The sequence below is a fragment of the Aulonocara sp. 'chitande type north' Nkhata Bay genome, linkage group LG11, assembly GCF_057382095.1.
Source record: "Aulonocara sp. 'chitande type north' Nkhata Bay isolate Kocher_YH1m ecotype deep benthic linkage group LG11, A_spYH_male_GT1.1, whole genome shotgun sequence".
Taxonomy (NCBI): Eukaryota; Metazoa; Chordata; class Actinopteri; order Cichliformes; family Cichlidae; genus Aulonocara; species Aulonocara sp. 'chitande type north' Nkhata Bay.
This window is the reverse complement of record NC_141354.1, coordinates 18,227,202-18,255,137: the sequence shown is the minus strand read 5'-3', so window position 1 is coordinate 18,255,137 and position 27,936 is coordinate 18,227,202. Positions and strand designations below refer to the sequence as shown.

Here is a 27,936-nt window from a genome sequence, read left to right as displayed (position 1 = left end):
CTTACTTATCTAACTTACTTCTATCTGATTGGCTAATTAGTTATTTGTATTAACAAGAAGTTGAACAGGTGTACCTAATAAAGTGACTGGTGAGACAGGTTTATTTTTTGAAACCAGTCAGCGCCTTGTGAAGTTGGATCATGTCTTCTCTCTGGCTGAACAAATTAATGATTAAATTTCAGATCACATTGTTTTCTTTATTATTTATTTTATTCAAATCTGTGATTTTACGAGGCACGTGTGCAGTATGCTCTCTCAGATACCCACTTTATTCCCTCCTGTTCTTGCAGGTTTTCCACCGATTTAATAGATTTATAGTTTCTTTCGTTTATAAGCCATTTTATGGCTCTACCTCAGTGTGCAGTACACTGCCCCAAAGTTAACATTTATAAACACATTAAACCAAACCACAGCAGCACCGGGGTCTAGCAGAACCTTCTCATCTTAGAATACTTTCAGGAACTGAGAAAAAGGGATTAGTTACCCAAAACGTTTGATCTAATATATGTATTACATAAAATACCTCCCAATCCATTTACTCTATAAAAAAATAAAAAATAAATACTGTCTAGCATTAAATAGACCTATGAGCCAAGAACCTTCACAGCCAAGGTGACCGATCACAGATGACTATATCAAACCTAGTTTCAAAACACTTGAGGTTCATTTCATTTTCTTACACAAGCTTATAAGCAGAAACATTAATCTGTAATGTCAATGGCATACCTTTTTTAATCTCTTCTATAAATACATATTTGCTAATCATCTCACACCTTTTTATACAAGTCAGTGTGAGGTGAAGGACTTGACTTTTAACATATTATAACATAGCAGTCTGGACTGATTCTGGACTGAACACAGATATGGATACTAACTGACTGTCATGTAATTCTTTCTAAAATGTTCAGTTTGATTTCCCATTTAGTCTTTGCCATTTCAGTCTAATACTGCACGTTTGCAAGACATCCTGATGGCATAGAGTCATGTGAAAGTTTTCACAGTGAAAAAAATAAATACATCCCATGAATCAGTAGTTTGTACCATGTTACTTCAGTTCATTTGAGGTTAATTGGCATTTATTTATTTATTTGCATTTGTTTACAGCTCTAAGCTTTGCAACACCTTAATTCTTTTCTTTTTCAGCCATTGTTATAGATTTGGTGTTGTGTTAGGGATCATTGTCCTTTTGCATGACCCAGTTTCAGGCAAGCTTCAGGTGTCAGTCAGGCAACCTCACATTTGACTTCAGAATACTTTGATATACAGAGGAGCTCACGCTCAACTCAATGACTGCAAGCTGTCCAGGTGCTGTGGCCGCCATCATCACGACTCCACCATCTTGATGACAGTTGCTATGAAGTGTTTGCTCTAGAATGGTGTGTTTCTGTTTCGCCAAACATGGTGCTGTGCACTCTGGCCAAACATCTACAGAAGTCTTGCAGTTTGCTCAGATGCAACTTTGCAAACCGAAGCTGTGCTGCCATGTTCTTTTTAGTGAGAAGTGGCTTTCTGCTGGCAACCCTTTGAAACAGGCCATACTTGTTCAGCAAACTGAGAACTACCCAACTATGGCAAAAAAAAGAAAGAAATGAAAAATCATGATCATAACCACTTTGTTAATAATGATATGATAGGTAATGGATTTTGGAATAACGTAACTGTTAAACTTTTTTGTGTGTGAAAATATCTTCACAGTGGACCTTCTTGAATTTCTAAAATATTCATGTGGATTGATCTAAACCTGCCACAGTGAGTCTGAGTTTAGATGGGGGCAAAAGCCACAGCTGTACAGGAAAGGAATGTGTTGTATTTACAACAAAACAAATGTACGACTGCAAAACAGAACGCAGAAGAAACAGGAATTTTATCTTCATTATAATTATTCTTGTTTGTATAATGTTAGGAAGGCAAAACTGTAATTGAAAAATAATTATCTAAATAATTACCTATTAATTACCTAAAGAAAAGCGCTGTCAGATACAGGCGATAGTCAGATGCACTGCGTATACATTTCCTTAGAAGAGGCTTTAAAACTATGAAAGCTAAACAGCAAAATTATGTTAGAATGAGGCCCTGAAATTGATTTGAACGTCTCACAGGCAGTCAGTGATGACCGACATGGAATAACTTAAGCAAAACAGTGAGCTGTGGATGCAAATAAGGGCAGACTGATGGTGACACATGAGCGCTCGCTTCCAGTCATACAGTCACTGATCTTTCAAGACAGCCTCCTTCTGTATTACCTGAAAATATGACAACAACTTCAACAAACCAACTGTAACACTGTCCTCCAAAATTTGTAGCAGAAATTAAACGTCTATATGGCTACAGTTAAGCATATTGTATATCCTATGACCTCATGTTTAATCTGTCACTTTACAAACTTGGAAAGTTTATGGATAGCTGCTTCAGCTAAGGAAGCGTTTAAAGCAAAAGCTACTTTTTATTTATGATTGTAAGCGTGAAAAATATGACACAAGCCATCAGGTATCTTAGTTATAGTTATTGGCGCAATAGCAGAAAACATGGCCTGGGGCACAGGATGGGTGTTGGAGCTCGAAGTGTCCTGGAATTCAATGCAGCACAATAAAGTAACCACATTTAAGGCAAGACATGAGACAACACAACTTAACTGAGATCATAAGCTGGAGTTTTATATCCTTTATAGATTCTACGGGTGTGTTTGTGTTTTATATGTAAGCTAATATTGCAGAAACAAACACACTGAATTCCCTTTTTTCTATAGGCGTAGGGACAATCTGATTTTCAGCTATAAAGGCAATATGAAAAACTGTTCAGCTACTTACAGTCCTCTGAACAAGAAAAAAGGGACATTTGATAACTGTGGGCAGTTGTTGGACAAAACAAGAAATCTGATGTTTAACTCTTTGCGGTGCAAGTATAACCAAATGTGGCTGAACAAAGAAGACTACAAGCTTGGACTCCAATATGCTTTTTAAACCACCTTAAAAAGCTGTCTGTATGAATAAAGACTTAGATACAGTTTTAACTTAGGAAAAGCTGGTTAGGATTTAAAAAAGAAAAGAAAAGTCAGGGTTACATGTGATCATCTCGCTAAGAGTTAAACCTACTCCTGTTTAGCTTTTGGATTTCATTGACATAGGTGCCAGTTCCTCTAAACTATGAGAGCAACGTTTAGGAACTATAATCACAGCAGTTTTTGTTATAATCGAACGTCAAGCTGAGGGGGTTTCAGAGTTGTTCCCAAGAAAAGTTTAAATACGCTTCGTGCAGACAGGACAGCGCACAGTCACGCTATGATTCATAAGTTACGTCGAGTCAGCAAAATAAGAAAAAGATTTTTTAATTTAGGCTTAAAGCTACAAACAAACAGATCTCTGCCACTTAATCTAAAAAAATGAGAAGGAACCAACCAGGTTTAACAAATAAAACACAATGGGCCGACACCTTATCAGTCCCCTAATCTTGTTTGTTTGTGTTCCACTCTTTACCTGTCTGTGAGGTTTTTCACATGCAACTGCTTGCACAGCAGTGCACAGAACAAATTCCTTTCCAGCTTTCTGCCTGCCAGACCCTCTCTACCTGCCTCGCACAGAGCACACACCGATCCAATCAACGGCAAGAAGATTCACAAAGCCATCAGTATAACCGCACACATACATACCTCCATTGGTGCAACCCAGGAAATCCCAGAACTGCATGTTGGCAGTCAGTACGCAGAGGCCCGGTCCACCGCTAAATCATGAATGTCTGTGCGTTCCTCTCCTTTCTCTCTGCACTTCCTAGTTGTACTGTATGCTGTCACTTATAGGAGAGTGAAAACACCCGCCCACTGAATGTTTAGGACTGACACACCTGGGGGGCTGAGTTTCATTTCCAAACTGTTGCCTCCTCCTTCTAAATGCTTGATTCTCATTCTTTCCCCAACTAACTCTCCCATCATATCCCACCATTCTGCCTGTCGAATTTGTGAGACCCATCATCACTAAAGAAAGGGATAAGGGAAAAAAATCAATCCAATATCCGAATTGTTGTTTCCCCATTCATGCATCTTCATCTCAGTGGAAGTAACAAGAGAAAAGGTGAGGAGACCAAGCAGCAGACACGGAAACAAAGCCATTCCTTTCCCTTTCAAGCATCACTTCTACAAATAAAAACTCATGCACGATCATCACATGTGCACAATTTTTCAGAATAATGAAAAATGTGCTTGATATGCAGTCAAAAACAGAGAAGTGAAAAACATCAACTGCTGCACTGGTGGGATGTGCACTCGAGCAAACATTAATGAGTGCTTTAATAGTATCTACACAGAAAGGCATCCGCTGGAAGGGAAATTGTACCAGAAACTGACATTTCTTGATAATTCACTAAGAAAAAAAAAGTGGTCATATCCCTTTTTCAGGAGAGAAGTATATTCCATGTCAAGCATGGTTATTTTGTCCATGATCAGATCATAATATCTGCGAACACACTTTGGTTTCCTGACCCAGTGGTTTTTGCTGCTAGAGGATGTTTGCAGGGATGTGATCTGTGGTAACAGCCACATAAAGGCAGGAAACAAGACGGCAAAGCATCAGGAAAACAGACATCTGTAGGAGACAAATCAGGGCAGCTTGGATTAAAAAAAAACCCTGAAATCAAAAAAAGCAAATAACTGACAAACCTTCAACCACAGAGCTGCTGGGCACTAAGCTGTGAACCAGGTTTAATTCTGTCAGGTTTACCATTATGCATAGATTTCTGTTTAATCCCATCAAGCACGCTCACAAATGATTTGTGGCCCTAAAAAAACACACAAAAAACCCCACAGGATCTGCTCAAATATTAATCCATTTCAATCGCCCTAGTTCAGTGATCAGTGTGCAATATTGAGGTTGACAAGGCAGCAAACAGCCCCCAAAACACTTGAGACATTCAGGTTTAAGTAAAGGCTGTCTCCCCCTTTTGTCTCCAAACCATTGCCTGCAAAAGATAAGTCTCAGTGTGAGCCACTCACTGCTCAACAAAACATAGCTGTTTTGCAAAGGCGTTGTTACTCCGCATGACAGAAATCCTGCCTGGTTTGGACCTTTGCACCCACCGGAGAAACACAGAGGGGTGGTTTCGGCCACTGCACCACTGTCTGTCTGTTAGGAATACAAATTACTCCGCCGTGTATAAAACGACTTGTAATTCACATCAGCTAATTCACTCTAAACCCTCATGCCAGCTCCTAAAAACACACCCACACCTAAGTGCATTGTCGTTAACCCCCATTGTCTGTGTGTGTGTATGTTACCCCCCTTTAATGCTAAGCTAGCTAAGCTAACCCAGGGCTATTCCCACTCAGTTCGCCCCCAAGAGGGATCAATACTCACCCGCTTCAGCCCTGGAGCCCGACCGCACCTACTTTCCGTAACCGGACACCTTATCCAGCCAGCGCCTCTGAATTTTATTAGCACATCCACTGATAATAGAAACCGGCTAGATGGATGTCTCTGTGCTCCAGGTCCCTCTCCCCTGTCTGTTTTTGTCCACAACAGCGCCGTGCCCGGTAGTCGGTGTCCACTGACGCTAGCTGTTAGCACTGCTGCTGCCTCTGCTGCTGCTGCTGCTGGAGGAGCCTGATCCTTTACAACATGGCTGCAGCTGGCAGGGCTCATTGACAGGAGGAGAGGGGCCCTACGTGTCCACGCCTGCATCAAGGGACCCCAAATCTTTCTGCATATGAGATCCAGATTTTGGAGAACTACACTATCCCCCTATTTATTTTGTCACATGAAGAAAAATGGCACAGGAGAGTAAAACCGCCTTATATTGTACACTAATCTTGGGGTCTTAAAAATCCACACATTTAACATACTATGGTGGTATTTTATTGTTTTACGTATTGATGACCAGTTAAAAAGGACGTTCTGTAGTGCCGTGAAGGGAAATCTATTTTGAGCCCATATTTTTGCCATATTAAGGAGAAAACACATTATGTTCTGAGGTTTTGATTCTTTCTTGCAGTTGGTTCTAGTTAATAGGGCATCCAAACAATAGCACTTCATGAAATTACTGTATATATGGTTGCTGACAGGCTCTAAATTATACATAAACATTAGAAATCAAACACTGAGTCCTCGCTAAATCTGGCTAAAGTATGTGCACACATTGAAGTACACCTTTATTTGATTTTAAGATTTAAGAGGTGCATGTGTCTGTGTGTGTGTCGGGAGGGACTGTCAGAGCAGGATGAAGTAAAGCTGTCATTGCCACTATCAAACTGCAACACCGTTTGTCTGTAACCATGCGTCTTTGCTTCTTCACTGAATAAAAAGATGTACAGTGAGTTTCACAAATGTATGTCAGTGCTGATGGAAGCTTTAAGTTTTCTGTATTTTCATAGTGGAACACACTACACAGAGGAACAGTAAAATAAAGGACACAGCGAACCTACAGCTGTGCTAGAGCTCATGTTTAAATTAAATCTTAAGAGATTTATGTCATACATTATTCATCATTGCTTTATGATGTAAGGCAAACAAAAGAGGTCTTGAAATAAAGATCCCCCCCACACACACACACACACAATTATTGACTTTGATGCTGGCTGCTTTGTTTTCCTCTAACTGTGTATCGCCACTGTCTCGCAGCCAAAGCCCAAAACAATCCATCTACTCACACAGCTCCCCCCTCCTCACACATACAGTCCCACCTACACATCTACTACATTCATGCATGCAGCCAGCTTATGCCCATGCAAACACACATTCATGCAGACACATTCTGAATACAGAGATTATTTTTATCCACGCACACGTGTGATGCAAATTATGATGCAAGAGACGGTGACAGTTGGATTAACTCACAATGCCGTGATTACGTGGCAGCGCAGCCCACGTATGCACATCACACACCGTGGCATCTACTGGGACAAAAACATTGTGCTTAATCTAAAAGGAATTGTAAGAAGGTTAAGGCTTTGTATAACACATACATTTCTGCTGTGTTATTGACTGGTAGAAAGTCAAATCACAGTTTAATTGACTGGTTTCAGAAAAAAAAAACCCTGCTGCAGTGGCCAAATAAATGCATTTATATTGTATAAACTATTTGGCTTGTAAAATAATGACTGGCAGTTGTTTGAATAGAAATACATTTCATTACAATTTGTTACCAGATTTAAAAGGGTTATTTAAAAAGAATCACATTTAAAACTGTGTCCAATTCTTTCCAGCTTCCCCTCTTATTCACTTTAGCTCTGCTATTTTTCCTTGGCACATAATTTCTTGTGTAAACAATAAAAAATACCCCCCCCCCCCCCCCAACAAAAACAAAACAACAAAACAAAACAAAGAAAACAAAAACCCAGCTATAACACTGAGATTGAAGAGTAATGTTAAAACCCAAGTATGTGATGAAGGATGACTCTATGTGACTGATTTCAGTGCAGCTCTTTTAGACAGTCTGTTAGGATTGCGTGTGGCTGCATAAACCTGAGTGGTGCCTGACTGCAGATGATATCAGAGTAAAAGAGGAGGTACAGGCTTCCATCTAGTGGTACATTTGAAGAAGCGCCATATAAAATATCATGAGTTTTTAGGATTTATTACAACCTTATAAATATCTTGTTATTTAGGCAACAAGCTGAATCACAGAAAAGACACATTTGGCATCAAAGGCATTCTTTTTTGTAACACATGCAATTTAAAATCCCCCCCAGTGTTTTTTTGTACTTAAATAGAGCAGTTTAGGTACCTAGAATTGCACATAGACAGTATTATCAGATTCTTGGTGAGGGATTTAAAAAGTACAAAATAAACCTTGTCAAAGTACTTGTCAAAACTCGCCGTGTAACTCGAGCTCAGACTGGATGTTTGTGATTCAGTTGTGTTATCACAAAAGTCACTAGGCTCACTTCTTTCTGTTTCCACACTCTCAGCTTTTTGCAGGCACAAACTTGTGACGTTCAGATTCAACCACCATGATTAATCAGATTTCAAGCTGCATTTTTTTTAGTAGTAGTCAAAGAGCAGTAAATAGAATTATAGTAACAGTTACCCTGAAATGCAACTGATGCTGTGAACAGTGATTCTTTACATAAATGGTCGACAGAGTGCAATATTTTATCAGTAATTGTATTGATTGTTGGTATCTGGCTGTACTTATTTCTGTTTTTGTATTTAGGGATTTCAATGTAATATTTTATAGTGTGCTTAGAGAAATAATTATTCACTGACACCACAAAAATGTTTAAATTGTGCTTTAATATTATAAATATAAAGTGCTGAACAAATATAAAGTGCTTTAAATTTTGAACTTAATGTAAAACTTCTCACTAAAGCGTAAGCATTTTGTGAACTACAGTGAATATTCATGGTATTTTCCAATAGTTAATAATACACTGCTGTCATACCTGCATATAATCAACATACATTCCTGGTACTAAACATGCAACTGTTGCACCAGTTAATCCATATTTCTACATCTTTATTATCTCTATAGTGAATACACTTCAAGTTTTAGTGAATACATTCAGATTGTATGAACCTCTCATGCATTGTATTTGATAATAAATATCAGTAAATAAGGAACTCTTATCCAAACCAAGGACTCCTGCAGCAGAAATTGTGGTAAAAGGTCAGTCAGAGACATGAATAGAGACAGAGTGAAATGGATGAAGGTAAAGAAAGAGAAATTGAAGGACAAAAAGACATGTAATAATAGTTCAGTGCAGTATACAGAGAAAGAGGCTTAGGAAATGAAAATGAAGTATGAGTGACTAGGAAAAGAGTAGAGTAGTGAAGGTTTAAGAACATACAGAGTGGAAATTTGAGAACGAATGGGGGGATGGAGAAAGTCACACGGAAGCATATCCTGTGGCCTTTCAGGCAGAGATAGTGCAAATGAAAGGGCATAATTGGAAGATGATGGCCAGAGATGGGAAAGTTAAGAAGACTGTGAGATACACCTGGGTAGTTATGATGAGGTAAAAGTGCATGAGGCTTAGAAGTGCCTGTGCTCTAGCATGCCACTTCGGTGGTCTTTGAGACACTCTGGTTCACACTGGAAATACTATCCATGGAAACATCGGTGTGAGAGCGCACACGCTTCTCGTCGTTGCTGTGTGAACTTATTTGGCTACGTTGCAGCTCGTTGGTATGTGCTCGGCTTCGTGGGCCATCCAAGGACATAAGACTTGAACTGGACGTTGTCCGTGAGCGAAGTCTGGTCATGCTGGCACTGGACACTGTAGAGGAAGAAGAGCAGAGTCCTTTTATTATACTGTTTGAGCCTTTCAGTGAGCAGTAGTCTCATCCCCCCCCCCCACACACACACACACACATTCAGAGGTGGTTCTTGTTAATAAAGTGAGATTTCAGGAAAGTTATATGAATTAATTTTTTGCTCATTGCTATTTCAGAACATTGCCTTGACCTATATAAAATCCAGCTAGTAAATTAGTGACTTAATGAAATAAAGACCATCACGAACAGGAAATTGAGATATTGAATTAGATGCTGTCATCATTAATGGTTGGCGGTTCATTATCACTTACAATATCCCATGCCCTGGATGAAATATTTGAAGGCTTCAATCACTTTGGCTGGCTGTGGAGAGAAAGATCATAACTATTAGGAGAGAATTTGCATTATTCTCAAAGCAGCCAGTAAAATGTGTTTTCACACCTGATCCACTTGAGGAAGCCCTCCACAGTCCGACATCTAGAGGAGGACGAATGAGAAAGAAATATGCATAATTCACTCTAAGGTTATGAACTTATCAGCACCACAGTTTTAAATAAAATACATCAGATATTGCACGTGTGTTTATTTTTGAGTCAACCAGTTCTCCAGTTACCTTAAGCAGTGTGGTTTTGGTGGGGTTGAGCTTAGAGTTGCAGTCCACCACAGCTTCCACAGCTGGAGAATTATCGCCTACAATGAGCAGAGTGGAGCACCTACACACCAACAGGAAGATGAAACAGTCAGAGAGACTAAACATATGGTTGGGATTGACTTGGCCTGTTGCAAAGATGCAAGCCTGTGATGGGCAAACGACAGAATTAAAAGAGGTGATTTTGTAGAAGGGTCATTAAATAAGTAAAAGATTCTGTATGAAGACAAATGGTTTTACTAACTTGAGAGTCCTGACGTTGATGTTTCCTCCAGGAACGGGTCTTTCCACCTCAAGAGCGTTGCGGTGGTTGTAGGAGCGGAAGAACTGACTGACATTGGCCTGGTTCATTGTTGTTGTGATGCGGTGGCGGTATGTGGCGATGAGGTCGTGATTGGTCAGGATTTCATCCTATAAGTCGGAGACAGATGTTCTGTATTTAGCAGTTGCTGTGTATATATCTTAAGTCATCTTCATATTTTAATTTAAATAAATATATTTAATATATATTATGTATTACTTCATCTTATGATGAGCATTTCAGTTTTTCTTCTGAGGCTAACTAAAATTGAACACTGTAGAAAAGGCTTGACAACTTGCCTTTCCAAACAAGTGTGCGATGACAGTGTCTGGTAGAGTCTGGGTCCATCCAGTGAGCTGTAACACAGTTTCACCAGGTGAAGCGACCTTCATTTAGTAATCTTTAATGCATTGACATTAGGGCTGTTTAAGAACAATTGAAAAAGGGAACAATGAAAAAATGTTTCATTGCAGCCGGTGTAAAAATGAATCAAATTTAGGTTGTATCTGACTACATATTGTCTACCTTGGTTGCAAACGTATCCATTAAGCCTTCAGCACTGGGGTTGATATTGATCAGAACCAATCCATCCACCAAATCAGGGTGATTCAGCTGCATGCACAGATGAAAAGATCTGACTCTGTTAGTCTACATCAGCCACAAAAGAATTTGAAGTATTCCCAACATCTCCGATTCAAGACATGTCTAACTGTATCTTTGTAACTTGACTCGAAGAGCAAAGATCTGCATAGAGAAGCCCAGAAGATCAACAACAAAAATGGCTTTATGCTTTATTTATTTTTAAAAGATTCAGACTCACAGCAAATCTAGCCAGGATGTATGCTCCCGCTCCCACTCCCAAACCAATTACACTACGCAACCTGCAAAACACACAGCCAAAGATTAACTGGTCCAGATTTAAATCAGAGGTGAATCCAAGTAAGGAGTGTCAGGTCTGTCTTACCCAAAGTGTTTGAGGACAGAAGGCAGTGCTTCAGACAGTTGGTCCATGGTAGGGTAGGTGTGACTGAGGGGTCAAAAGTCAGTTTTCCCATCAGCATTCACGGGATCTCATATCAAATAATTTTACAATCCCATCATTAATTCTTAAAATACACATGTGGTGTGAGAAATGGGTAACAAAGACCATCTACTAACCCAGCAGGCAGAGTTTTGGCTGCCTCATGCTGTCCTGGGGCTTCAACGTGACAAACAGGAAAATGTCTGATGATTTCGTACATGTCCTGATGGTTGAACAGAGTCTCAAAACAGGACTTGTCTGTGGCAAGAAAACACAAAAATGGAACTGTTAAGCAGTAAACATTTTAAATATAAGAAAAAATAAGAAGACAAGTAAACAATTTGTAGACACTTTAGAAAGTGTGAAACAGGCCCTTACATGATAAAGCCAACATGCTGTGTTCCAGATACAAAAATAGATTAGAAATGGAAACATGTTTGGACATCATTGCTCCAGGGATTTCCACCTTCATTTATTTCTGTCCTTTGGTATTTAGATCTATTCTATTTATTTAGAGGATATAGAGATCACAAAAACTGTATTGCTGGGGTTGAGAGCTGCTACTTACGGTTCAGTCCAACATCATGAAAGGTCAGGATGGCAGGGTGATTTCCCTTTAGTGTCCCGGTCATGATACAATGGACATTCCCATACTGAGTCTCTACATGCTCCTCCTGAAACAAAGATGCATCAAAGAAGAGTCCAAATCTGGAACTAGTATTCTGTATAAGTTACCCACAAATTAAAACATGTTAAATATAGCCAGGATCTCCTCAAAGTGCTTTACTAGTATAGCCTAAAAGCATATGATATCAATATAAAAGTCATTAAATTTGCACTGCAATCGCAACAGATTTACCCCTAGCCTCCTAAAACCCGAGCTCTTGTTTTGGCATGCATGGGATGCAGCAGATCTATGTTGAGCAGAATGAGGTATAATTTGCAGAAAAGCAAACAGGGTCTCAAGAAGTTGAAATTTCTCTATGATACTCACAGTGATTTGGGGGTTGAAGACAGAGTCACAGTCATTCTCCTCCAGAACCATGGCTGCTGTTGCAGAGGAACGTCCCTTAAACTCTTTATAATTTTTTTCTTTTTCCTTGTTAGTATATCTGGATATTTCTGTAGTCAGATACCATGTGAGAGTTGGAGCTCTTTGTGACACACTGTGTGTTTGAGCTGGTTTTTATATCCTCTGACTCTGATCTGTTTTTAAGCCCTGATCGCAACCTGGTTCACACGCGACCGAGTGGACCTTCCTTTTTTAATCTGACCTCAGGCTGCTGTGCTTCCACAGAACCAGCACAGGATTTGTACAAGGAATTATCCCCAACAGTTGCCCTGCAAAATCAAAACTTATCTTATCTTTAAGTGTCATTGCATTGCAATCAGAAATATTGCATGCAAGCAAGTTGATCCTATGATTTTCAATTTTAATTGATTTTTTTCTGGGATTTTAGTACACCACTTTTTAAAACTTTGAATATGTGATTTACTTTTTGTACAATTGTAAGTGAAATGTAATAAAACAACTCTTAAATCTGACCCATAGGGAGCTTGATAGACTGAAATAAATTCATAACAAAGAAAAAATGCTGTGAGCATCACTGGAATCACAGCACCTTCAGACGTGAGCTAAGCAGGTCAGCTGTTTAATCTCAGTGAGCCATCTGTTTCTCACAGCAAAGCAGTCTGCTCTCCGTCGCTAAGCTTGACCCTTCTGTTAATGCAGAGTGTTATGATTTAACGCCGATAGCTGCTCTGAACTCAGCATGTCATGTAGAACTTGCAGAGACCTGCAGCTAAAATGATCTCCAGTGGCCTATAATTTCAGTCCTCTCGACAAAAACATCCAACAAACATCTTTTACCAAAGCAATCCGTGCTAAGCTTGAAATATTTCGATAGCCTAAAGCCGCTGCAAGAGTTCATCTGAGAACAGTGCCTTTTAATTTAATCTCAGTGGAACTTTAAAGCACTTTATGAGAGATACTTTCAACCTCTCCTATATTCACAAAGAATCACCAGAGGAGAAGCTCCACATGTTCCTGGGATTGAACCAGGGATCTTTTGCTTGTTGGGCAAAAGTCTAAACCAAACATGAGGATAAAATCAGATGTGATCCTTCGAGAAAAACAGAGAAGACAAATGTGAAATTCTAAATTCCGTGAATATGTGCCTCCAATTTTACATATCAAATTTCTGGTTTTACAAAAACAGCAGCAAATTTAAAATCTGCTTAAAAATAAGTCTTCAAGTGAAGCAATGCCATCTTTTCAGGTCTGTTTCAGCAAATATTATTATTCTTAAAAGAAAATATTTACATATCAATGCTGCATGTACTATGAACCGTGTGTTTCTGAAGATGTAGATTAATAATCAATACTTTAAATATGCTATCCTTTTTTCTGTTTGGGTGTTTTGAGTGTTTGGGTGTTTTCTGGCTACCTAATGATTAAGACAAACTCTATCATTAAAAACGTTTTTGATGCTATGCATCAGATATCAGATATTTGTGCTGCAGCGTATTTTCTAACAATCTGAGCAGTTCGTTGAGAAAATGCAGTATCATATCTTGGCTTACAGCTGGTTTTAACAGTACTGTACATGATGTATTTTACTGGTACACATCAATCTTGACTTTCATACTACTATATGGTCCAGATAACAAATAATATTGTATTATATACTACTTCTTTTCTTTCAAGGAAAAAAAACCTTTATTATATTATAATGAACTGAAAATGTGAATTTTCTCATGATGGCAAAAAGTCAGAAGTTTCTGGATTAGCTTTAGAAAATCATTTCTGGCTAAAGACGAATTCTTTCATCTTGACTTTACAAACCATGACAAAGTGCATCACATTTGCAAAGTTGATAAAACTCAAATATGCAATTAGAGAACGACAGAGGAACGACATAGGTACCTGGGATACTTCCCAGACAGTAACAGCTGGTTGAACGGAAGTAGAACAGACTGTATCATGACTGCCTTCTTTAGGAGATATTACCACCACTGCTTTAACCATACACACAGAGCCAGATGAGAGCTGTGTGCACAGGAGATTTAATCCATTTAGTGGTGAGTGAAGAGTAGAAGGCAGCAGATGGGTCTTACCCAGCTTCACGTCACTGTGAAGTCAAAATATCAAAATGTGAACCCTGGCTAAGCTCTGCCCTGCTAGCCTATTTCTCAAGTTGCCACTGGCACAGATACTAGTGCTTATCAAAACAGAGTAAGTGACTGTATAGGAACAACAATAACATGAAATTGTTTTAGCAGTTAACTATTCAAAAGTGGGTTGAAGAAGTAAATGAACATAGCTGGGTGAAACTACTGAAAAATGTAAACTACATTTCTTATTAGATGTACAGTAGTTCACTTTTCTTTGTTAGATATGCAACTTCAAAATCAAAAGATAAAGCAGATTTTACACAGTTTGCAGTGTATCCTGCAAATCAGATCATCATAATCTTTATTCCGTGTTATAAATACTGTCAGATTTCACGACGTTATTCAAAGTTTTCGGGCAATCAGGAGAAACATGCAGGGTAGGAGCTGGGGTACATCTCAGATAATGGCACAATGTCCAGCTGACTGAGTGAGCAGGCGAATGGCTGTATGTGACTGTAGCCACCGGTGCTGTTATTGCTACTTGCGATTCAAAAGAATATGTATAAACAAAAAAATATTTAAATAAAATATAATTAAATATTTCTAGCTATTTACAATGTCTGTTCAGTGTTTTACAAATAACGCTTTTGCTGCTGCCAAATACATTAGATTATTAATTAAAATGAAATGTTTTTGCTGACTTGTGATTCTTTTAAAAGGTATTTGTTGAATTAGTTACGCAGTTTTAAAACATTATAGATCAGTGTTTTAACTTTAGACAAAAATACAATTTGTGGGGACAAAAATACAATTTGTGTTTTTAAGCCAACTGTGGAAAACATAAAGTAGTTGTAGATATTGTTGTTTCTTATTTTTGTATATGTCATATGAAACTTGTTTTCATTCACTTTTAATGGAAAAAGGGGGGAAAAGTGCACTAGGGCTGTATCCCAATTCAGGGTCTGCAGCCTTAAAGTACGCAGCCTCAACGATCCTCAAGGGCCGCGTACTCAAAGACCGCTAAGGCCGGTGGTGCGAGGCTTATGAAATGGGACAGTCTAGCCTCCGTTGCGCTGCCCAGGTTGACTAGCAACCATGATACTAACAGCTAGAAACGTGTCATACAGCTTTGTTTGACAGAAATGAAGGAGAAAATCTTTTGTTCATTTGTTTGTTTGTTTCTACATGAGCTTTGTGTCAAGCCAGCCTCCAATTCGAGACTTGCAGTCAAGCCAGCCTCCAGTTTGTTTTACATTCCCTGTGTATTCAAAGTATTACGGGAATGGATGTGGAAACCGGATTTCAAAATAAAAGCCAACTTCGAGTGAATTAACAGATATGTTAAGAACATAATAACATATAATTTAGGCTTTTTTTTTTTTACAAACTCTAATGTTAGATCTATATGACACAGCCTTGTACCCTAATTGTGCCCTGTCACTATCAAGGCCATCTTATTTTGGATTTCAAAGTAAAAGCCCTGTGAATCTTCATTTTTGAACTACTCTTTCAATGACTTAATAATGCTCTTAAAAGCAAAAGTCGTATTTCCAAATACTATTTGAACTTTATATCAACACTTTCCAACCACAGTCTTTTTACAGTGATACCATATCAATATCAAGTCAGTCTGATTTTGCCTTTCATAGTAATGGCCCTTTGAAATGATATTAATATGGTATCACTGTGGGGCTGTATACTGTTGATCTAAGGTGGAATTACCCTGTGGAAACAGGAATTTTTCCTTTTTAGAGCATTTTGAAATTGTTCCAGGATCAAGTCAGATATGGGCAGTTTGAAAATGCTTTTATTTTTGAAAGCAAAATCAGAATGACTTGATATTGATATGGTAACATCGTGAGGTTGTATACTGTTGAACTAAAGTGAAATTATCCTGTGGAAACAGCAAAATTCTTTTTAAGAACATTTTGAAATCGTTAAAAAAGTAGGTCGTATATATGCTCAATTTGAAAGGGCATTTATTTTGGAAGGCATAATCAGAATGACTTGATATTGATATGGTATCACTGTGGGGCTGTATACTGTTGATCTAAAGTGGAATTACCCTGTGGAAACAGGAATTTGCCATTTTAGAGCATTTTGAAATTGTTCCAGGAGCAACTCAGATATGGGCAGTTTGAAAATGCTTTTATTTTTTAAAGCAATATCAGAATGTCTTGATATTGATATGGTAACATCGTGAGGTTGTATACTGTTGATCTGGAGTGGAATTACCCTGTGGAAACAGGAAATTTCCATTTTAAAACATTTTGAAATCACTGAAAGTTAGGTCAATTATGGACAATTTAAAAAGGCTTTTATTTTGGAAGGCATAATCAGAATGACTTGATATTGATATGGTATCACTGTGGGGCTGTATACTGTTGATCTAAGGTGGAATTACCCTGTGGAAACAGGAATTTTTCATTTTTGAGCATTTTGAATCGTTAGAAGATTAAGTCAATTATGGACAATTTCAAAGGGCCATTACTATGAAAGGCAAAATCAGACTGACTTGATATTGATATGGTATCACTGTAAAAAGACTGTGGTTGGAAAGTGTTGATATAAAGTTCAAATAGTATTTGGAAATACGACTTTTGCTTTTAAGAGCATTATTAAGTCATTGAAAGAGTAGTTCAAAAATGAAGATTCACAGGGCTTTTACTTTGAAATCCAAAATAAGATGGCCTTGATAGTGACAGGGCACAATTAGGGTACAAGGCTGTGTCATATAGATCTAACATTAGAGTTTGTAAAAAAAAAAAGCCTAAATTATATGTTATTATGTTCTTAACATATCTGTTAATTCACTCGAAGTTGGCTTTTATTTTGAAATCCGGTTTCCACATCCATTCCCGTAATACTTTGAATACACAGGGAACGTAAAACAAACTGGAGGCTGGCTTGACTGCAAGTCTCGAATTGGAGGCTGGCTTGACACCAGTGATTAAGCTCAGCTATTGAACGGCGTATATTTTAAAGTAAAGGCTTTAAAACCAAGTTAGTACAAACGTCACATAACTTTGCCGACATGTGGCAACAGTAATGTTTTAATGTTCTTCGTTATTAAACATTTGCACATAAATAAGTGACATAATATTCAGTACTTACTTAAAGTTTACTCTTCGGGAGCCCCCCATCCGCCGTTTGTTTTTCGGCAAAATTATCCACACCCACCGCCGCGCTATGCATTCTGGGATATGTTGGGCCGAAGTCTACACTGCCACAGCCTTAAAATTCAGGGATATGAAGGACGCATTTCAGGGCCGCATTTCGAGCAGCCTTTGAATTGGGACAGCCTTCGGCGCGCCGCTGTGATGTAATCGGCCTTGAAATGCGTACTTTAAGGCTGCAGATCCTGAATTGGGATACAGCCTAGATCAGCCCTACAATCATCATTTCCCTGCAGAGTCCACTAGATGGAGTGCCATTACAATCTTCTGGATGCTGAGTCGTCAAACGGCATTATAAAGAAGAAGGCCAGCTTCACCTTTCTTTATTTTTCACCTGATAAACCTCTAACACCCCATTCTCAATACCCTGTTATTAGTTTGTGTCGATGCTCTTAGTTCGTCTGTGTGACTTCTACACACTAACTGCCTTTAAATGTATTTTAAACGTTTGGGGAAGAAATTTGAATTTTTATTCGCTTTGATAATCACCCGTGGGCGTGTCTGCTAAAACACAGACGGGAGATGGAAACCGAGTTTATGAAAGGAGAGAAATCTCGGCATACGGTGAAGTAGCTGTTCAGTCATAAGTATCCCCACACTTCCATCTTCACTGCTTCGCCTCAGGGCACCAGTGTCACACGCAGAGACGCTAAATAAGCACATTAACGTCCTATTGCTGATAATTGGTTGTCACGGTAACCGTTAAGTCTGCAGGTGAAAGTCTTGCTGTCCGACTCTCAGCTTTCAAAACACTCTAATTATACACAGCAGCTGCTGCCGCTTGCCACACGCTCAACTGCGTGTGCGCATGTGTGTTTTTCTTGTTTGACGTGATTGTGAGGGAGCACTCGGTGCGTTGATGTTTACGTGCAAAACCACACATTACCCTTTCCATGCATATATAGACCAGTTGTAAGAGTATATGTGGTAGGATTTCCATGACCAAACTTTTAAAACAAGCAGGAATCCTCTGAAAGATGGATCCAGCGTAATACGAATAAGAAATCATTTATTTAACCCATATTTAGGAAATTCTTTTGTGAAAGCGATTTAAATAGAAATATCAGTTTTGCAGTGTGTATATACTAATGTGTGTAATAAATTCTATACTTATAAAGTAATATAAGTAGGCTGTATCATGAGTTTATTAAAATATAAAGTCTGGCATGGTGTGGCTTTGCGCTATTTCAAAGTCATTAACACACACTTGTTATGTGTGAAATATGGAGACTGATTACAGTTTAAGAGCTACAACTAATGGATAAAAGTACACTTCCTTTTCATATCCAGTTGCTTTTTTTTAGCTGCCAACGGAATTGCATACGATTTCACACAGTGGCGGCATGAGTGGTGTGCCTGAGAGACAGATTTACAAACAGCTCCAGAGCAGGGGACCCACTTTGTAATTGTGTATATGAAGATGGTAAATCAGTGTAAGCTTGCCTGCACTCCCAGTTCAGGCATTGATTATAAAAGAAGGATTAAGAACTAGACTTAATGGGACAGTCAAATAGTGCAAAAGTGTGTTTATGAAAGATTAAACTCTTAGTAATTTGCAGCTTCGCATGGGCTGATGTATGGATTTAACAGCTGTAAATATACTGCACGAACACGGTGGTATTGTGGTGCAATAACAGATGTCACATTAGTGGTAGTAAGTTTTTCATAAAATAATTTTATAGCTTGCCCCCCCTCCCCCGTTTTTTTATTTATTCATTTATTTCACCAGACACAACAACAACAAATACAACAGGGTGAAACCAGAAGCGCCTGAGCCAGATTAGAGCTCCTATGTGGAGGCCACACGAGATTTAAATGGAAACAAGTCATTGCGGAATTCCAAGAATGGCTTACCAGGAAAGATGTAGTGGAGCATTTACTCAAGCTTGTGAGGAATAACTAAGAAAAGCAACAACAACAACAACAACACTTCTTATTTAGGCACAGTCACCACTGTGATCACCACAAAACTGTTTTTCTTTTAACTCAAGCAAACCTTCCAGCAACTACCACCATAACAGCTAGAATTCATATTAAAATTGTAACTAGGTTAACATTTTTAACAAAGCCCCCATCAGTTCCCTCAGCTAACATATATAACTCACTTGCACTAGTGTCTACAGACACCTTCGATGTATGCACACACACACACACACACACACACACACACACACACACACACACACACACACACACATTTTGAGCCTCAAAAAGGCCTTCAAACTTGTGAGGACCGTTGACTGTTGGTTCTCACAAGTATAGTAGAATGCAGATTTTGGTCCTCACAAAGATAGCTAGACAGGAACACACACACACACACACACACACACACACACACACACACACACACACACTTATGAGATATTAAAAGTTGGATATGAGCAAAATAATAAATTATCTCCAGCCTGTGCATGGTGTACCCTCTTGCCCTATGACAGCAGGGGTGGGCTCCACCTTCCCAATGACCCTGAATTTGATAGGAGGTTAAGAAAATGGATGGATGCACACTTATTTATAATTACCTCGATCATGACCATCAGCAGTGCTTCTATTATTAAAGCAAGCCTTGAATACTTCCTTGTTATTTCCTTGTATCTTTGGGAAAGGAATTAGCACTGAAGTCTTAGCAGGTCAGTGCTTTAATGAAACCGGGAGAGCGGCCATGACCACTGCTCACAGTGTCCTTTGGGCTCCTCATAAAGCACAAGACTGTCAGGACTGACCTACTGAGTGTCAGCTCACATTTCCAGAAACCACTACATCAATGTCCATGCCAGCACACTCAGGTTTGTAGGATTAAAACAGATGGTCCCTGCAGAGCTGAATTTCCACAGGGTGATCTGACAGAGGAAGCCTTGAAAGCAGGACTATGTGGGTCTGAGAAACAATTAGAAGTGTCATCTCACAGGCACATTTTACTGTTATCACAAATGAACTGAATTAAAATATGTTTCAGTGGAGAGGGACTGGATCAAGCGATGCTATACATGGTTCATTGACTTTCTAAATTTCACAAATGATTTTAGAGTTATTTTGTATGGAACTGACGACTGTGATGATAATTTGCACTTGATTTTGAAAGAAATGTGTGGATCATAAGGCTCACAAAAAAGTAACAAAAAATATTTACAAAAACCAAAATATTTACTCCAAAAAGCTTCATAAAGATGTGTCCAGATGTACTCAATGCTCATTATTTTACATTAAACAGGGTAAAAGAGAAAAAGATATAAAATGTGGCGGACAAAGGCGTTATCGTAATTTACTAAGTATGATCTGGAATATTGTTTTCTGTGCATTGAAGATTTGGGCAAAGATTTGCCGGATCGCATTATGCTGCATGATTTCTTTGCATTTATAACAAAATCCGCATAAACAAAAAAGCATTTTGAGTATTTTGTCATATTTGATGCTGAATAATGAATCACTGAATCTGTTACTAAGTTAATTTTGCTGTATACACTGAGACTTAAACACTGTCTGTCAGGACTGGACTGGGACAAAAAAATCAACCGCGCATTTTGACTAGAGAACGGCCCACCAGGTATTATAGGAAAAGCCATAAAGCCTTTGAATGAAAACAAATGCTGTTGTGACATTGATGTACACTGTCTTGTTGGTATATATGTATCAACCTAATAAACTTAAACCTACACCATCCTCCCTATTCTGGTATTTTAAACAGTACTTACTGGAAATATCAAACAACCTAATCAATAATTACATATACCTAACTAGCAGGGTTGCCAACTCCCAGCAAAAAAATAGGGAACCACCTATTTCGCCTAATCGACATAATCGACTTTAATTTATTGCCAGGGTAAAACAAATGCACAGAAACCAATTATTTTTCTACAGTAATTAAATAGATTCAACATCTTTCTTCAACAGAATTGCAGACTGCACACATGGTACCTTCCCAAAGGAAAAAGTACTATAGCTTACTACTGTATATATTAGACTTAATATTTACTATATACTAGAGATGGACCGATCTGATATTACGTATCGGTATCAGTCCGATACTGACGTCAATTACTGGTTCGGATATCGGAGAGAAATAAAAAATGTAATCCGATCCATTAAATATCAAAAAAGCACCTCACAAAACTTGCGACATGGCGTAACTCGGTTCATAACCGTAGCACGTCGGAGCAGTGTACTCACGTGATAGAGGGCTGTGTGTATTTGTAGCCTCCCTACCAAACCAGCATTTCATCGCCCAGGAAGTGATCCCAGAGAGAAGTAAAGCAAGTGTGTAAGTTCATCTCTGAATGTTTGTAAAGCATTCCCACGTTAATCTTAACAACTACTATATGGAGCGACTGCCTCTCTCTCCCTCCCTCTCCTGCTGCTACTTCAATCGTGAAACTGCTTAATGATCAGCTGATCGGCTTTTCTGTCCCCAGTCCGTCTCTCTTCTTTATTTTTGGCCCACTTTGCACCAGAAAGAGGAAACCAGCGGCTAAACAACAGCAGCAAGTTTAAGCTTGATAAGCTGTTGTTAGAATTTATTTAATATTACTTTCTAGACCAGGATCCTTTTCTATGCAGCTGACGGCTGGTAACTGTGCAGGGGCGGATCTAGCAAAGTTTAGCCAGGGGGGCCGATAAGGCATGAACAGGGAAAAGGGGGCACAAAGACATACTTTTCTTTCTTATTCTCATTTAAAATGTCTAGCTTTTATTAAATAATTATCTGAATCTTACACCCAAAGTTTTAATCTTATGCAAAATATATAGAAGTCCATTACTGTATATAGTAACTGTTAAGTCTAATATACCCTAGTAAGCTAAAGTACTTTTTCCTTTGGGAAGATACCATCTGTGCAGTCTGCAATTCTGTAGAAGAAAGATGTTGAATCTATTTAATTATTCTTGAAAAAGAATTTATTTCTGTGCATTTTTTTTCACGCTGCATCAAATTAAAGTTGATTACGTCAATTAAGCATCATGAGGTGGAGGGTGGTTCCCTATTTTTTTTTTCTGGGAGTTTGCAACCCTATTAGTTAGGTTGCTTACTCTTTAAAATACCAGAATAGGAAGGATGGAGTAGGTTTAAGTTTATTAGATTGATCAGTATTGCTGAACTATGAAATATTTTGGGTGCAGTATATTTTTTACATACAGGTATAACAGAATAGCTTTAGTGTTGTTGTTTATTTAAGCTTGAGTATGAACTTATACAAAATGCAGCAAGATATTTAAAAAACTGTTTTATTGATTAAAAAACACACTATATCGGATTCATATCGGTATCCTCCAATATCCAAATTTATGATATCGGTATCGGACATAAAAAAGTGGTATCGTGCCATCTCTACTATATGCAATAATGAATTTTTATACATTTTACATCAGATAACCACTTTGGATTCGGTTGTATTTATTAAAACCTAGAGATTTTAAATGAGAATAAGAAAGAAAAGTATTTCTTTGTGCCCCCCTTTCCCTGTTAGTGCACTACCTGTCCCCTGGTAAAACTTTCCTATCCGCCCCTGCACAGTTACCAGCTGTCAGCCACGTAGAAAAGGATCCTGGTGTTATTTGTCTCTCAGAAACAGTTCATAACTTCCCTTCAACTCATTCATGTCAACTAAAAGGTAAACCTGTTTCTCTATCACCTGTTCAGCTCTGATGATTCAGTAAGGACATCTCCTGGTTTCATCTTCATGTTTCCCTCTCACCAGATATCGGTTTGGATATCTGGTGAGAGGGAAACTGTATGTTGACTGTGTGTTGACCAGCACCTTTACGGCTGTGGCTCCAGCAAACATCAGCTGATACTAGAAAGTAATATTAAATAAATTCTAACAACAGCTGATCAAGCTTAAACGTGCTGCTGTTGTTTAGCGTGACATCCGCTGGTTTCGTCTTTCTGGCGCAAAGTGGGCGATAAACAAACGAGACGGGACTTAGGACAGCAAAGCCGATCAGCTGATCATTGATCAGTTTCATGATTGAAGTAGCAACAGGAGAGGGAGGGGGAGAGATTGAGAGAAGAAGAGGAAGCTATGCAGCGCAAAGACACAGAATAACTCCAGCTTTGTGTCTTTTTTTTGCTGAAGTTCGGGACAAATTGCATTCCTTTACACCTAAATACAGAACTTTAAAGTTCGACCTCATCGGCTAATTGGTCCAGCCCAGAGTCGATCATGACCAATTGGCCAATCCACCGCCTTTTATTGTTTATATATGCTAAAAATCACCATCGGCCCACCGGGCAAATGCCCGGTATGCCCGATGGCCAGTCCAACTATGCTGTCTGTATAGTACAAGGCTACTTACACAGCTGCACACCTCTGATTTAACCTCTTGCACTTTGTATTTTCTCATATCTCCTCTGCTATATCTTCAACAAACTTCATTATCTAAAGAAGTCATCTACTTTTACTTTGACTAAAACGAATGAAGGATTTTGTGCCTTTCTGTTTCAGCTGCATTTGAGAATATTAAAAACATATTTGATAGTACCAGTGTTGCTGGGTCAATGTTTTTATAACCTGAGGTGTGACTGGAGGAAACAGGTTCTCTAATTCCACTCTGGGCTGGAAACAAGGAGCCTTGTTGCATTTCAAAACTTTACAGAGTGTCTCTTATCTGTAGAGTCATACTAGGTTTTGGGGTAAAAACTGCAAAATAAATTGGTTTGGTTTTGCCAGAGTTCGTGTTAAAAGGGAGTTTTTCCTTTCCACTGTTGCCAAGTGGTCAGTTGATTGTTGGGGTTGTCTCTCTATTATTGTAGGGTCTTTGGAATGTACAAATAGATGTTTGCAACACAAGCCCTGACTGAACAACAACCAGGTAAAAAAGTATTCTCCAGAACTGCTTGGGACCTTGTAATAAACATGTGGATGTGTTTATGCTATAATCGGGATCAAATCAAAAGTGAGATAACAGCAAACCATATTAAATAACAGATGACTACTTATCACCTTGATGCATGAAAAACAGCTCCAGCTCTGAGAAAACATTCACAACCCAAAAACTCATGCCCACTTTAACCACCAGGAACACTGAGATTTTTAATTTGACGAACTGGAAACAGTGTAAGGTGTGCTTTGGCTAATTTTAGCAAATAAATGGTGTTTTTTTTAAGCTTTCTGTGTGGGTGAACAGTCATGTTAACCACCACTCAATATGATTGATAGTAAGGTGAGGCCCTGGCTTGTACTACAGGGTGGGCCATTTATATGGATACACCGTAATAACATGGGAATGGTTGGTGATATTAAAGTCCTGTTTGTGGCACATTAGTATATGTAAGGGGGCAAACTCCTCAAGATGGGTGGTGACCAAGTTGGCCATCTTGGATACAACTTTTGTTTTTTCAATAGGAAGAGCGCCATGTGACACATCAAACTTATTGGTAATGTCACAAGAAAAACAATGGTGTGCTTGGTTTCAACCTAACTTTATTCTTTCATGAGTTATTTACAAGTTTCTGACCACTTATAAAATGTGTTCAATGTGCTGCCCATTGTGTTGGATTGTCAATGCAACCCTCTTCTCCCAAAAAAGTCTAAGGGGGTCAGATCGGGAGACCTTGGGGGCCATTCAACTGGCCCACGACGACCAATCCACTTTCCAGGAAACTGTTCATCTAGGAATGCTCGGACCTGGCACCCATAATGTGGTGGTGCACCATCTTGCTGGAAAAACTCAGCTTCAGTGCATAAAGAGGGAAACACATCATCATGTAGCAATTTCAAATAACCAGTGGCCTTGAGCTTTCCATTGATGAAGAATGGACCCACTATCGTTGTACCCCATATACCACACCAAACCATCTCTTTTGTTGTTCCAACAGTCTTGGAGGGATCCATCCAATGTGGGTTAGTGTCAGACCAATAGCGGTGGTTTTGTTTGTTAACTTCACCATTCACATAAAAGTTTGCCTCATCACTGAACAAAATCTTCTGCGTGACCTGAGGGTCCTGTTCCAATTTTTGTTTTGCCCATTCTGCAAATTCTGTGCGCCGATCTGGGTCATTCTCGTTGAGATGCTGCAGTAGCTGGAGTTTGTAAGGGTGCCATTTGTGAGTAGCTAATATCCACCGAAGGGATGTTCGACTAATGCCACTCTCCAGTAGAGATGGCACGATACCACATTTTTATGTCCGATACCGATACCATAAATTTGGATATCGGCCAATACCGATATGAATCCGATAGTGTGTTTTTTAATCAATAAAACTGTTTTTTAAATATCTTGCTGCTTTTTCATACTCAAGTTAAAAAAAACCCCAAAAAACCCACTAAAGCTATTCTGTTATACCTGTATGCAAAAAATACACTGCACCCAAAATATTAAATAGTTCAGCAATACTGATCAATCTAATACACTTAAACCTACTCCATCATCCCTATTCTGGTATTTTAAAGAGTAAGCAACCTAACTAATAGGGTTCTAAAAAAATAAGGAACCACCCCCCCACCCTCCACCTCATGATGCTTAATTGACGTAATCAACTTTAATTTGATGCAGTGTTAAATAAAATGCCACTTTGGTTGTAAGATTCGGTTGTATTTATTAAAAGCGAGACATTTTAAATGAGAATAAGAAAGAAAAGTATGTCTTTGTGCCCCCTTTTCCCTATTCATGCCCTATCGGCCCCCCTGGCTAAACTTTGCTAGATCCGCCCCTGCACAGTTACCAGCCGTCAGCTGCATAGAAAAGGATCCTGGTCTAGAAAGTAATATTAAATAAATTCTAACAACAGCTTATCAAGCTTAAACGTGCTGCTGTTGTTCAGCCGCTGGTTTCCTCTTTCTGGTGCAAAGTGGACCAAAAACAAAGAAGAGAGACGGACTGGGGACAGAAAAGCCGATCAGCTGATCGTTAATCAGTTTCACAATTGAAGTAGCAGCAGGAGAGGGAGGGGGAGAGAAGAGGCAGTCGCTTCATATGTCGGTTATTAAGCTTAAGGTGGGAATGCTTTACAAACATTCAGAGATAAACTTACACACTTGCTTTACTTCTCTCTGGGATCACTTCCTGGGAGATGAAATGGTAGCGAGGCTACAAATACACACAGCCGCTCTATCACCTGAGGCATACTGCTGCAACGTGCTACGGTTATGAGCCGAGTTATGCCATGTCGCAAGTTTTGTGAGGTGCTTTTTTTGATATCTAATGGATCGGATTACATTTTTTATTTCTCTCCGATATCCGATCCAGTAATTTACGTCAGTATCGGACCGATACCGATACGTAATATCGGATCAGTCCATCGCTACTCTCCAGTGACATGCGGTGAGGCTGTGGGCTCTTGCTGAATGAAGCTAGGACAGCCACTGATGTTTCTTCATTAGTGACAGTTTTCTTGCGTCCACATTTTAGCAAATCCAACTCTGAACCAGTTTCACGAAACTTAGCAAGCAGTTTGCTAACTGTAGCATGGGAGATGGGTGGTCTCATAGGGTGTCTTGCATTGAAATCTGCTGCAATGACCCGGCTACTGCGTTCACCAGATATCAACACAATTTCGATCCGCTCGTCACGTGTTAACCTCTTCGACATGTCAATGGCTGTGAACAAAGAGAAACCTGTAAATAACTCATGAAAGAATAAAGTTACGTTGAAACCAAGCACACCACTGTTTTTCTTGTGACATTACCAATAAGTTTGATGTGTCATATGGCCCTCTTCCTATTGAAAAAACCAAAAGTTGTATCCAAGATGGCCAACTTCTAAATGGCCACCATGGTCACCCCCCATCTTGAGGAGTTTGCCCCCTCACATATACTAATGTGCCACAAACAGGACTTTAATATCACCAACCATTCCCATTTTATTACAGTGTATCCATATAAATGGCCCACCCTGTACTTTTAAAAAGTATGGACCTGTGACTGCCTTGTGACTCTTTGGACTCACATTCTACACCTTGTAAACACAATTATCAATTTTTTCTCTTTTTGTGTGTATTTTTTCTGGGCAAACACAGTGATGTGCTGACTTCACACTGTAGGCTGGCTGCAAGAAAACAATTCTTGGACTATTGTAACCCCAAAGAGAAAGTTAATTCCTACAAATGGGATCCACAGGTTGACTTGGGCAATCTGTCTGGTAGCTTAAAAGACCGTCTATTTTTAGATGGTTCAGGGAGGGGAAGGCGGGGGGTCGATGAAGGGAGGGAGAACAAGAAAAAGTCCTGACAGATGTGACACTGCAGCAAATATTCATGAGACCACTCGTTTTATTTTTTTTTAGGAGCATGATGTGAAAAAACTGTGACCATGGACTTCCCTGGTTGAAACAAGTAATCTTCAGCCACATTGAAAAGTTAGGAGCTGAACTCTCACCCAGTGCCTTCCAGGCGAGTGGGAGAGAAAGGAGTAGAGTGGATGAAGAAGTGGAAGAGCTGGAGGAGGGGGAGTGAGGCTCTTCTCCTGTGGCTCTAAGAGCATTAACTGTAGTGCGTTCTGCTGGTGACAGGGCTGTCAGGGTCAGATGACTGCTCAGCCTGATTAGA

General features: G+C 39.1%; 2 protein-coding genes across 7 annotated transcripts in view; both read right to left on the bottom strand.

Moving 5' to 3' along the window:
- LOC147318765 (focal adhesion kinase 1-like) overlaps window positions 1-21,750 on the bottom strand; it is an 80,229-nt gene extending 58,479 nt beyond the window's left edge. For 2 of the 5 annotated variants that reach the window (XM_086310859.1, XM_086310861.1), the window contains exon 1: window positions 5,343-5,572. Coding sequence is in view for 2 of the 5 variants with exons in the window: in XM_086310863.1 (XP_086166989.1) it covers window positions 3,647-3,683 (37 nt within the window). In the remaining 3 variants the exon portion in view is untranslated. Of the gene's footprint in view, window positions 1-3,646; window positions 3,757-5,342; window positions 5,573-21,666 lie in introns of those variants that run through there. The other 3 variants (XM_086310863.1, XM_086310854.1, XM_086310860.1) reach the window with 2 other exon arrangements.
- Window positions 8,198-17,623, bottom strand: LOC147318766 (protein NDRG1-like). Of its 2 annotated transcripts, none has more exons than XM_086310852.1 (12): window positions 17,397-17,623; window positions 11,737-11,842; window positions 11,306-11,426; window positions 11,112-11,174; window positions 10,968-11,028; window positions 10,673-10,759; window positions 10,447-10,503; window positions 10,091-10,257; window positions 9,811-9,910; window positions 9,639-9,674; window positions 9,509-9,560; window positions 8,198-9,199 (listed from the first exon to the last, which is right to left on the bottom strand). In XM_086310852.1, the coding sequence occupies exons 2-12, from the start codon at window positions 11,798-11,800 to the stop codon at window positions 8,973-8,975; spliced, it is 1,035 nt and encodes a 344-aa protein (XP_086166978.1). In that variant the 5' UTR covers window positions 11,801-11,842; window positions 17,397-17,623; the 3' UTR covers window positions 8,198-8,972. The 2 variants fall into 2 exon arrangements, with proteins under 2 accessions (XP_086166978.1, XP_086166977.1); XM_086310851.1 differs by lacking the exon at window positions 17,397-17,623 and adding an exon at window positions 12,163-14,836.
- Window positions 21,751-27,936: the final 6,186 nt, after the last annotated feature.

Excerpts from the sequence above, each read along its gene's own strand:
- LOC147318766 (XM_086310851.1), bottom strand. The coding sequence starts at position 12,213 with ATGGTTCTGGAGGAGAATGACTGTGACTCTGTCTTCAACCCCCAAATC. Across the intron at positions 11,843-12,162 it reads TCTTCAACCCCCAAATCACT|GAGGAGCATGTAGAGACTCA; the intron begins GTGAGTATCATA and ends TCTTTGTTTCAG. Across the intron at positions 10,504-10,672 it reads TGGATACGTTTGCAACCAAG|CTCACTGGATGGACCCAGAC; the intron begins GTAGACAATATG and ends ACTGTGTTACAG.